We start from the raw sequence: 12175 nt of genomic DNA, 5'->3' as shown, positions 1-12175 counted from the left end.
AGACCTAGGCCTTCCCGGTCCGATGCCCCGTCTGAAGCTGTTCGCACTGTTTATTCTTTGCTTCCCATCTGTTCGTCTTATGATCCACAGCTCCATATAATAAGACCTGGAGACCCCGCGTCGTAGATGGAAGTTGTCCTTCTCGCCCTGTCCGTCCCTCTCAAGTCATCCTCTGGCCCAAAACAATACGGAGACCTGCTTCTGGCTCTTGCTCTGGTCGCCGGCAAAAAGCCAAACGTCAACTTACCACGACAAACCCACACACGATACATAGCTCCATTGAGCAGACGCCAAAATGGGTTTCCTCAAGGGCGTTACACAGAAGAAGACCAACAGCGAGGCTGTTGTCATAGCTCAGGAAGAGGCGCCGGATTTTGAAAAGGTCAACTGGGTGAAGGACCCCGGTCTGAGGAAGCTTTACTTCTACGCCTTCGTCCTTTGCATTGCCTCCGCGACTACTGGTTACGATGGGTAAGTTGCGCAAACGATCATGAAAGAGAACACAATCAGGCCCGTTTGCTGACAGCAACGTGATTTGTAGCATGTTCTTCAACTCTGTCCAGAACTTCGACTCATGGCAGTCCTTCTTCGATCACCCCAAGGGAGGCCAGCTCGGTCTTCTCGGTGCCTTTTACCAAATCGGCAGTCTGGTTTCGATTCCTATTGTGTAAGCGCCGTTCTCACACGAAGCCCCTGGGCGATCGACAAGCTTGCTGACCCTTTTGAAGCCCCTTCATTGCCGACAACTTTGGCAGAAAGATCCCCATTGTCATCGGCTGCTTGATCATGGTTGCCGGTGCCGTCTTGCAGGGCGCCTGCACAAGCATGGGCAGTAAGTAGCTACAAAGATGTAGCAGCGGTTTCTCAGAGGCTGACCATTCGCAGTGTTTATGGGCGGTCGTGTCCTTCTTGGTTTCGGCAACTCCTTTGCCCAGATCACGTCGCCCATGTTGCTCGCTGAGCTTTGCCACCCTCAGCATCGTGCTCGCTTGACGACGGTTTACAACTGCTTGTGGAACGTCGGTGCCCTCGTCGTCGCCTGGCTCTCTTTCGGAACCGACTTCCTCGGAAATGAGTGGTCGTGGCGTATCCCTGCCATTGGCCAGGCGGTGCCCTCCGTCATCCAGCTCGCCTTCATCTTCTGTAAGTCATCTTCATGAATCGAGGTTCTCCGTCAGATTCTGACTGGTTATCAAAACAGGGGTTCCCGAGTCTCCCCGTTATCTCATCGCCAAGGACCGCCACGACGAGGCCCTCGCAATCCTGGGCAAGTACCACGCCAACGGCGACACCAACAACCCCACCGTCCAGTTCGAGTTCCGCGAGATTCGCGAGACCATCAAGCGCGAGATCGCCGCCAAGAACAGCAGCAGCTACCTCGACTTCTTCCGCACCGCCGGCAACAAGTACCGATTCATCGTCCTCATCTCCCTCGGTCTCTTCTCGCAGTGGTCCGGCAACGCCATCATCTCAAACTACACAAATATCCTCTATGCCAACGCCGGCATCGAGAGCTCCACCGCCCGCCTCGGCCTCTCCGCCGGCCAGACCGGTCTCTCCCTCGTCACCTCCCTGACCTTGGCCATGCAGGTCGACCGCTTCGGTCGCCGACCCATCTTCCTCGCCTCCACGGGCGGCATGCTCATGACTTTCGTCTTCTGGACCTTGTCTGCCGGCCTGTACGAGGAGCACGGCTCGCCCGGCTCCAACTACGCCATGATCTTCTTCATCTGGCTGTTTGGCTTCTTCTACGCCTTCGCGTGGTCCGGTCTCCTCATCAGCTACTCCATCGAAATCCTGCCGTACAAGCTGCGTGCCAAGGGTCTCATGATTGTCAACTTGACCGTCCAGGCCGCCCTCACGCTCAACAACTACGCCAACCCCTACGCGTTTGACTACTTTACCGGCCACACCTGGAAGCTGTACCTCATCTACACTGTAAGTTTTCACTTGTCTTCGACTTCGAGGTCAATGAACATTTTGGCTAATGATATTGCGTTTCACAGTGCTGGATCTTCCTCGAACTCGTCTTTGTGTACCTCTTCTACGTCGAGACAAAGGGCCCTACGCTCGAGGAGCTCGTCAAGGTCATCGACGGCCCCGACGCCCAGGTTGCGGACCTCGATCTCGCGCAGGTCGAGCAGGAGATCAAGCTCGGTCACGAGGCCGAGGAGTTGGAGCACAAGCGCGGTTGAGAGAGGCTATGTGTGTGTGCTTGGCACCATTGCATTGGGGATTTCCCTTCTCCCAATTTTAGCATTTCACGGACTTGAAGCTCCGTGACATGAAAGCATATACGAGCATGCAGATACCCCCACTATTTAATGTTGTACAGAGATCATGCGATACAGACCTTTTATAATGATGCGATCAAGTATACAGACATCTTGTGTCATCTACTATCTGGTTTCATGAGGACGTGACAATGTCGGTTGACTACATGTCATTGATCCAACGTCTAATAAAGAATTAAGCGTCAAGGTCACCTTGCTAACATCCCAAGTGTGATTTATATACTCTTAAACCTCCCAGCAAGGTGTTTCCAAATATCAGTCGCTACAAACTGCCTACTGCTATGCTCTGCCATCACATCTGCGTAAACCTGTTAGCTTTCAAGTCGACTCTTGAACATCATCAGCGTGACGGCCAAGATCAGGTAGACCAGGCCGCCTTCCCACCGTCAACTAGACCCAGCCTCATCATCCCTCACCCCAACCAAAGCCTCATTCCTCTCCACCCCCTCCCCCTCCAGCTCCGCTCTCTCCATCGCATCCAGCATCCGCATCCTTTCCGCAAAAACCAACGTCACCCACTTAATCTCAGCAGCTTGCCTCCTCTCGAGCTCCGCCCGCGCCCTCTCGAGCCTCTCCTCGTGCCGCATCCGCACGCTGTACATAATCTCCTCCCGGATCGTCCGCTCCTCCTCAACTTTAAGCTTGTACCGCGCCACCTCGTCGTCCCGCCACCGCTCCCACGCCCGCCATCCCTTATCCATCGTTCCGCGGAACTCCCGCATCAGCACCTCGATGCGCGCCTCGCTCGAGGGGCGGTCCGCGAAGAAGCTCTCCAGCTGACGGAGGTACGCCTCTTCCGTCCTCTGCTCCGCCAGCACGCGGGTCGCGTACTCCGCCGTCAGGCTCTTGACTTTGGCGGCTAGCTTATCCGCGGCCGTTTCGACGAGGGCTCGCTGCTCAGCCTCCTGCTTCGACTCGAGCTCCGCCGTCGACATGGCTTCCTCATTGGCCGCGAGCTCCTTCTCCTTATCGTGCTGGTACCGCACCAGGAACTCCTGCAGGTCGTGAATCTGGTCCAGCAGCTCGCGCAGCTCCTGGAACCTCACCTCGACCTCGTGCCGCCTCAGACTCTCAAGCCGAGCCCGCTCCTCCTCCCACGCAATGCGCGCCTCTTCTTCAAGCCTCTCCATCTCGAGACGCAGCAACTCGGCTTTCAGCGCCTCCTCGCGCTCAAACTCCTCAATCTGCCGCAACGCGTCGCGGAGCTCCTCTTCGGCCTCGGCCTCGCGCCGCAACCTCTCCCGCCGCCGCGCCGCGGCCCCGTTCTTGATGAGTTCGAGCTGGTTCATGGTGCAAGTGCACGTCCGCCACCGCAGGCCGCAGACGTAGCAGAACTGGTAGCCGCACCGGCACGTCATGTGCTGGCACGCCTCGCGGTGCTCGACGAGCGCCTGGCACCGGCCGCAGTGCTGCCACCCTTCCTCCGCGGCGAGGGCGTTCGTCAGCGCGAGGTCCCGGTCGAGTGGGCAGTCTGCGTCGTTGGCGTGGTGGGGTCCCCGGCACATGCTGCAGCTGCGGTGTCCGTCGCGGCACCGGGCCACGCGGGATGCGGCGTCGACGTGTTCGGGGCGCACCCAGAGGCCGCAGGCCGGTTCGGCGCAGTAGATGCGGTCGGCGACGGGGATGGCCCACTCGGCGGCGCGGTCTTTGCAGGTCTTTGCCAGGTCGGGGGAGATCTTGCGAAGGTAGAGGCGGGTTGGGATCGGGTTGAGGCAGCATTTGGGGGGCCAGTGTTGTTCATTTTGGACGGCGGTGGAGATGAGGCGTTCGAAGCAGTCGGGGCAGTAGCTGTGGCATGTGACTTTGATGACTTTCTTTGGGCTGAAGTCGTCAAGGCAGGAGACGCATTCGCTGGTGGGTTTGGTGTTAGATGTCGAGAATGGGTTCAGTGTTGGAAAAAGGGGTAAGGGGGATGTGACTTACACAGTCACAGGAGCTTTCTTTTGCTTTTCTGTGACAGTAGGAGCGGGTTCGTCAGATACTGCTGCTTCCAGGCTCGCCTTGCTCGAGTTACCACCGAAAAGGGACGTCTTCTTCGCAACATCCTTTTCACCAATCTTTTGCAAGATTCTCGTCAGGGCGAAGCGGCTTCTTTTCTTGGGCTGGAATGGCAAGACGATGAGCCCCTGTGACAAGGTATTGCCCTCGCCCGCTCCCGTCATCTCGGGAAACAGCTTGAGATCTTCGACATTCTCAACTTCTTCCGTTTCGAGCGCCGACGATGGACCGGGTTCTCCGTCCGTACTAGTGATGATGATGGGAAGATACGGCTCCTTTACCGTGCCGTCTCCCTCGTCGTTTGCGGTTGCTGCTTCGGCTTCCCGCTGTTTTTCATCTTCCTCTAGCTGCCGCCGCTGATTTTCCTCGGCGGCTCTTGCCTGAAGGTTCTCGATGGAGACCTGGAGGATCTCGAGGGCTACCGTGTTAGTGAGGTTTGGCGCTGTTCTGAGGGACGCTGGCGGATTGTATTCAGTCCACCGGGCCTCACCCTCATCCTCACCCTCTTGTATTGAATTCGCCTCGTTTGTTTCATTCTCATCGGCCGGATTCTGAGCTGTTATTTCTTTGTTGGTGATGGCCAGAGTAGGCTTCACCTCATCATCGTCAAAGTCTCGTAGGGTCACAAATGGGTCGCCGTAGAACCCCACGTAGTCTTCCAGGCGGGCGGGCACGTTCGTCGCAGTCTCCATCTCGACGACGGTCGACGTGGTTGTCGTCATGTACCTGGGTATAAGATGCTGTCTTAGGTAGGATGTAGAGTTTGGCTCTTCGCCGATAGAGAACGGAGAGAAGAGCACAAATAACTAAACGCCACGCCGAACAGTCCATCAAGAGCGGGAAAAGAATCTATCTAGGTAGAAGTGTGTCTCATACCAGAGCCCTGGCGGAAGATATGGATATGGAGAATCTAACCGATCCCACCAACGAAACGTAAGAGTCTCTCTACATGGCGTGAGCGGGAAGCGGAGCATGAAGGAAGCCAAGGTGCAGTTGGCGGCTCCTCCGAGCCTCATGACAAGCTTGAAGAGATCCCCATTTTTGGGGGATCAACGACGAGGCACCCTGATGACAGCTCACAGACCACAGGGCTGAATCTGCCCCAGCTGCACTGCTAGACTGTCGAAAGAGGCGTGGAGGTGGTATGGAGAAACACCACATAAAGTTACCATAGCATTGGCGGCGGCCAAGATCGGCTCTATGGTTTTGCGAACTTGGCCGCGGAGAAAATGGGTTGGTAGCCCGCCAACCGGGTGCTGATTAGATCAAGGCAGACTCGTCAAGCACGATGTCGCGAGGCGAGACCTGGTTGGTTGAGTCTCGTGTCTTGAAGATAAACATCGCGAAGAAGGCCGAACTGGCTGCGAGTGGGCTGCGTTGGTGTTGGGGGCGGAGCTGGGCACGTTCGGCTACTTAGCGCGCGGGCAGTGCAGTGCGCCCTAGAGGTCAGTCTGTAATAACTGCCGCAGTTGGTCACCGAAGGGGTTGCTTGGTGCCATTAGAAGGTATGTCACGCAACGCTTAGCCTCCTGAAGATTGGTTATGGATAGTTTGGCTGATGGTGAAATGTTCCAGTCGGTGATAATACGTCGTGGGATCATGTCGTACTCGCGCTGCTGTGCCTTGCAGGCCGAGTTTCCGCCGATTACGGCATAGATTGACGTCCTTGGTAGGGAGCTGGAATGGTGTCAGCCTAGAGCACATAAAGAAATGACAAAAGAATATTCAAAATAGCTCTAGATGAAAGTTTAAAGGCGTGACTTTCTCTTCCGTCTATGCTTTCTGATTTCCGTCTGAAGCTGGACAGAGACGAAAGAGTGAGGATGAGGAACGCCTGCCTGGAGTTTGAGATTGGGGCACGGACCACAAACCGATCCTTCCTGTCTGGCATGGCTCAATGATCCATAGGTGCTAGACCCGCTGCAATTTTCACCAGCATCTGTAGTGTAGTGGTTATCATCCTTGCCTTCCATGACTCTCCGCGGTTAGCAAGGGACCCGATTTCGATTATCGGCGGATGCATGAACGTAATCAATTCAGTACCTTTTTAAGGTGCTTTGTCTTTCCTTTTTTGACGTCGTCTGAGCATGAGGTACTCTCGATTCACTAATTGCCCATGTTGTGTGTACTTTCCATGATGGGAAGAGCCGACGCAATTTGCATAACTCATAATGAAGGAAGCTTGCCACCTTCCAAGGAACTCGGCATCAGGCATCTACAGGTTCTCTATGTTTCGATACGCCAACGCGTGCTACTTCGGCCGCAAATTCGGGGAGCGCCATCTCGCTACCTCAGGCAAGTTTGTTTGGACTCCATATGGAACAACAGATTTCAGTTGACAAATGACCATTATCTTAGCAATTGGTACAATGCACCTCCCCGCCACTTTCAGCTCCATCCCTAAATCCTTGACTTGACCTTGCTGAACTCGATCTTGTTGATGCAAGAGCCCACATTCTCAAGGCCAACTTCAACAACGTCTCCGTCCTTGAGCCACAATTGGGGCTTGCGACCCATGCCAACGCCCTCGGGACTACATATACCGTCAGTCATGGGGTCGGCTAGGGCTCTTCGTTGATCTACTTACGTTCCGGTGAAGATGACGTCTCCCGGGAGCAGGGTAGTGCCCTGGCTCAAGAAGGAGATTGTCTTCTTGATGCCAAAGATCATGTCCTTGGTGTTATTATTCTGGCCCATTCGTCAGTTCTAAACCCACACTTCGTTGCCTGCGGTCCAACACCCACCTGAACGGTCTCCCCGTTGACCTTGGTAAAGATCTTGAGGTTTTGAGGATCCTTGATGACCTTGTTGGTCACAATGCCAGGCCCGAACGGCGCCCAGCCGTCAAAGCCTTTCCCAAGAGACCACTGACCGCCGCCACGCTGGATTTGCCACTCGCGGTGTGACACATCGTTGCCCACGGCGTAGCCGAGGACGTAGTTGAGGGCATCGTCCTCGGAGACGTCCGCGGCGGTCTTGCCAATGACGATGACCAATTCGCACTCGTAGTCCAGCGTGCTGCCGGTCTGAGCAATCGGATGCACGGGAACGGGGTCAGTCGGTCCAGCCAGAGAGGTCACGGGCTTGTACTGGGAGAAATCAGTCTACCATTTTCTTCTTTCCTCAACGAACGACGACGACTTACGAAGAGAACTGGGAATTTGGGAATTGCCATGTTTGACTAAGGGGTGCTGTTAGCTATTTGTGCAGAGCCATTTCCAGGGTTCTTTGGCTCTAATCTCACCTCCTTGGCGTGGTTGGCATAGTTGAGGCCGAGGCACCGTACAGTCTTGACGTGCTCAGGCGCAAGGGGGGACAGCAGAAGGCGGATGTCGGCGACGTTTTCTGTGACGTCGTGTCTTCCAAAGATGTCGCCCGTCACGATTCTGGCTTGCCTCGCCTTGGCGATGTCAGTGACGCCGCTCGGCAGAATTGCATCGCCGTAGTACGTCTTGCCGTCCCGGGCAAGGAAGCGAACGAGTCTCTGATGTGAGAGTCAGTATATCGGCTGCTGTCAGTCACTCCTGGGCAGCGATTGACTCACGGAAAATGAGGCCATATTTACGACTAATCAACTGCAAGTTTGTGGTACAGGCTGAAGAAGAAACAAAGCAAGATAACGGTACAGTAGATGAGAATATGTTGCAGGTGATGGAATGTGACGAATATCGGGAGAGGAGCCGAAGACGGGACGCTGTAGCGACTGGACCCCACGAACGTGAAGCCTCCGATTACTATCCGTCGACCCCACACTTCCCCCCATAGAGCACGGATTCCAGAGCTAAACCCCGGCTCGCTGTTCGGCGTCAGATGTGCCAGAGCGAAGTGAATTGCGTAGCACTCTGGCGCGCCGGCTAATGCATCGGCATCATTACGCCTTGAACTCCCGGCAGCTGCGCAGCACTACAGGTGTGCACCTCTTCCGGATGCGACTCCACAATTCCGAGGAGCTCCTTTCAGCATCAAAAGCTAGAGTTTACAGTTTCTGGGTTACTGCTATGGACAGGCAGAAGAGAGTACTTTACGGGGTTCATAAGACTACAGGGTTGCTCAAACACCCTTTTAAGGGACGGGGCACTACTTGCTTTTGCTCCTTCCAGCATCATGCCAATGCCAATGCTGCTGCTGAGTCATCCAATCGACCTCCGACTTCCGCCGTTCCTCATTGGCCTGAGCTACAACGATGGAGCTCTCTTTCTCATGGTTGACATCAATGATTCGACATCCGAACTTTCTCATTACGGTCCTCTCATGAACCATCAGAAGAGCATTCCTTCCGCAGTAACGCCGATTTGACGTTCGAGATGGCAGTACCGAAGCGCGGTCTTTCTGGCCTTCAACGGGAGGTTTTGGCACTCTATCGACAATGTATCCGGGAAATTCGGAAGAAGCCAGAGGTAACATTTCTTCAACGTCTTCGACTTGCATGTGAGATGTTAATACCGTTATAGACTGCACGACCTCATTTTCAATCTTTTGCCAGGCAAGCTTGTGCACCAGCTTTCTTATGTGCCGCATACCACCATACTGACCAACACATTAGGACAGAGTTTGAAAGGTACATTACGGTCGACAAGCGCGACTTCTCCGTTGTAGAGCATTTATTGCGGAAGGGCCGCCGCCAGCTCGAGACGTACTCTTCACCGAGTATCAAGGACATCAGCCGGTGAAGAAACCACCATCCTCATGCCAAGAAACTGGGCTTATTCACATCCTTCTTCGCACGGTTCCGTGTAATGTTGGGAAGGAACGTCGACTTTAATGTCCAGGGCCACGCGCAAGGCACAGCACCGACTGCCTCCCCTCTGTATCACCATATGTCTCTCCTATGCTACGTTTTTGTTACCTAAACCACATGATACCAACGCAAATTCTTCTTTGGATCCATCGCTACTATTCCAGTGCAGCGAGCATGGACGATGCTTGATTGCGACAGAGTCTTCCGAGACTGCAATTGTATTTCACCTTGTTCACCACCGCCGCCCATTCTTAAATCTGAGCCGACACAAGCACACCAGGCAGCAGAAGACGTCTTCCGCAAGCCCATAAGTCGGTCTGTCGAGAGTCTCCGTCGTCAGCAACGCATAATTGTACATACAGAGCGCGCCAGCAGAGCCAGGCTCCCATCCGGTAAGGTTACCAGCTCTCGAACGACTGTAGCATCCGCGAGAAGAGCGAGCCAACTTGTCCCGATCATCGTCTCCCAAGAGCGAGAGCTAGAAAGACTGCGCAGTATTGTGGCCTCGGACGCTCTTCAGCTCTTGACGCCGACCTCTCGAAGGCACAACAGACCCTCAATGCAAAGGACGCCACCTGCGTGGTATATCGCGATGGACCCTGCGGTTCAAGCCGGTCCTAGATCGCCGAGACCACGAGGCTCTTCTTTTCGCTACCAACGTGCTGTTCCAAATCGGGCATCAAAGCCACGTCCCGTCCGTAGAAGACCAGTTGCAGGTCCTTCGGGATCCCCAAGTCAGCCAAAAGCGCCAAACTTTGGCAACAGTCCATCCAGAATCCGAGGTCACCCTCTGTCGGCCATGGCGGATCCTGGCCACACCTTTCAGCACCGCGAATCGGTGGCGTCCCACGAGAGAAGATTCGGAGTTGCTGATCCACAGCTGTAGGAAGCTGTTCGTCGGAGTCTTTCGCAGCAAAGCCGAGTATCCCTTGTTGCTTCGCCATCAAATAGATCATCAAATCAATCTTTCCGAGCACCTCAACCTCCATCGAGAACCTCCAGCCGGCGCCGGGAAGTGAATCGTTTCGCACGGCAACTAGAGATATATGCTGAACGTAGAAAAGCTGCAGGAGAGCTACCTGTCTCTACCCCGACACCAGAGTCGGTTGCATCGCTTCACACAGTTACAGCTCTTCTTCCGTATGAGGAACAGTTCCAAGCTGTTGGTCTAGCAGTGACTTCTGAACAGCAGCGTCAGAAGTCGCCGCCCAAACCGTCTCCCAAAAAGGACATGAAGACGAAGAATCCATCAGACATCGAAGCAGAGCCAATCTCGACTCGCTCTAGGGACACCAGAAAACAAGCTGAACCAGGCCACCTTCAGCTTAATGGCTTGAGGAGCGCTTCAACAAGCTCATCCGATTCATCAACTTCTGGTACGCAGGTTGCCTTTGCACAGCCAGACGCCTGGGAGCTCGCCTTTATCGACGAAGTTCCCGCCAAGAAAGAAAGTTCTACTTCGAGATGTTGTAACCTACCTTGCTTCCAAAATACGAGAGACGAATCGATCGACATGCCAACGGGTCGGCTACCTCCCGCTCCGACGCCGACAACAGTTGACACGCCAAACAAGATACTGGCAAAGTGGGAACCAGTCTACCCCCAGAAGACAGAGGCGCTACAGGGCTGGCGTAAGTCGAGCTTTATAATCGTCGGCCAAATCGTTGCTGACTCTTTCAAAGGTGAGAAAGCCTCTCGAGATGTTCGAGCCAAAACATGGCACGGCAACACGGCACAACGTCCATCAACCTATCGGCCACTCAGGGAGGCTCCCCCTTCTCGCAACGAGACAGAAGCACCAAGTCCCAAAAGCAAGTCTCCAAGGAAAGCGGTACCTCATGACTTGGACGACGATAAACCACCCATACCTCCAAGGGCCCAAGCTCGTATCGATCGTCCGAGGAAGCAATCAAAGGCGCTGAAGCTCGAATCTTCAGCCCCTAAGGGGATACGTAAGGAGTCTCAGCAAAACGTGTTTTCAGATCAGGAAAACTTCCCACCAGGAGATAAAGCCCTTCCTGTCATAGCCAAAAGACCAGTGAAAGCCACTGTATTATCAGAGTCAGACGAGAACACTGTCGAAGTACAGGCTCAGGAGCCATACAACACCAATATCTCCACAGGATCGAAACAGTCAGCTGGCGTTGTAGACAAGCCTCTCAGGGTTTCGATCAGGCAGCCCGAACGCAAGGCTAAGGAAAAGGCCGCTCTTCTGAACAAGCCTACACAAACGGATTTTGAGCATCCGCCAATTTTCCAATCTGGGAGGATGTTCAGAAGCCTGCCAGGACCCGCAACAGAAGTGGAAAGAAGAGAACGGTCGGCTCAGACGAGTCGCGGAACTATCACACCTAACCCTGCTCTACCGTCCACATGGAAACTGACCTTGAGCTCATCCTCGTCACTTGAAGTAGCCATGGAAGCCGCTTCACGGGAAATGAAGATGCAAGAAGCCAGGCGATCCAGGCATGAGACACTCAGAGGACAAGACTTGGAGACACAAGCTATTCCCTACATGGCTGCAGAAGCCGAACATGACGAGCCACTCCCAGAGCCCGTTGACGAGGAAGCTCCCTTACCCTCAGCTGAACAACCCGAAGAGGGACGAGAACCGCTGCGAGGTAGTGATAACTCGGACCCCAAGGAGCAGGACGACAAAGAAATTGATGACAGAGATGTTTTGCGAGGTCTCCACATCGCCATATCGGCTGCTTGTAACGAAGAGGTCGACGCATGGATCCGACAAAAGACGGGTGTGCGCATTCGTCGATTCTTGGCAGACTTGAAGGCCTTTGAAACGCTGGGTGAAGAGGCCCAACCGGATCCAGCCAAAGAGCGCGCGAGGAACAGGAGAGCCGACTCGAGGAAACTCAAGGCACAGATTCGACAATCTAAAGCTGCCAGGGAAGCAAGAGCAGCAGCACAGTGACATCGACGCATGGGATGTTGTTACTGCTTGCGAAGATCAGGAAAAGGGCTTGACTTTATGTAGTAGTTTTAGATTCTGTGCCACTACCACTAAGGGGCACCAATCCTAATTGTCTACCTCACTGCCTAATACCATGATGATTCAACAATGTCGGGTGGATCGTAAGCCGCCTCATAGCAATTTGAGGCCCGGGGGATCGTGTGAGACTTGATGCAA

The 12175-nt window shown here is 54.4% G+C and overlaps 4 protein-coding genes across 4 annotated transcripts; 2 read left to right on the top strand and 2 right to left on the bottom strand.

The window, feature by feature from the left end:
- Positions 1-295: 295 nt before the first annotated feature.
- Positions 296-2195, top strand: CPAR01_09689 (uncharacterized protein; the record flags this gene model as incomplete). The annotated part of the gene is made up of 6 exons (XM_060493953.1): positions 296-471; positions 542-667; positions 729-832; positions 886-1143; positions 1202-1938; positions 2007-2195. 6 exons carry the CDS (start codon positions 296-298, stop codon positions 2193-2195), a joined length of 1590 nt encoding a protein of 529 aa, XP_060348083.1.
- Positions 2196-2680: 485 nt separating this feature from the next.
- Positions 2681-4984, bottom strand: CPAR01_09688 (IBR domain-containing protein; the record flags this gene model as incomplete). The annotated part of the gene is made up of 2 exons (XM_060493952.1): positions 2681-4145; positions 4218-4984. The coding sequence occupies 2 exons, from the start codon at positions 4982-4984 to the stop codon at positions 2681-2683; spliced, it is 2232 nt and encodes a 743-aa protein (XP_060348082.1).
- Positions 4985-6692: 1708 nt separating this feature from the next.
- Positions 6693-7851, bottom strand: CPAR01_09687 (fumarylacetoacetate hydrolase; the record flags this gene model as incomplete). The annotated part of the gene is made up of 6 exons (XM_060493951.1): positions 6693-6825; positions 6880-6980; positions 7037-7381; positions 7438-7473; positions 7537-7776; positions 7837-7851. The coding sequence occupies 6 exons, from the start codon at positions 7849-7851 to the stop codon at positions 6693-6695; spliced, it is 870 nt and encodes a 289-aa protein (XP_060348081.1).
- Positions 7852-8396: 545 nt separating this feature from the next.
- On the top strand, positions 8397-11959 carry CPAR01_09686 (uncharacterized protein; the record flags this gene model as incomplete). Its single annotated transcript, XM_060493950.1, has 4 exons — positions 8397-8573; positions 9200-9912; positions 10090-10661; positions 10713-11959. 4 exons carry the CDS (start codon positions 8397-8399, stop codon positions 11957-11959), a joined length of 2709 nt encoding a protein of 902 aa, XP_060348080.1.
- Between the last annotated feature and the right edge of the window lie 216 nt (positions 11960-12175).

The sequence above is a fragment of the Colletotrichum paranaense genome (assembly GCF_030867605.1).
Source record: "Colletotrichum paranaense strain IMI 384185 chromosome Unknown Scaffold_7.1, whole genome shotgun sequence".
Classification (NCBI taxonomy): Eukaryota; Fungi; Ascomycota; class Sordariomycetes; order Glomerellales; family Glomerellaceae; genus Colletotrichum; species Colletotrichum paranaense.
Note: the sequence above shows the minus strand (reverse complement) of the source record. Positions and strands in the feature narration are given on the sequence as shown.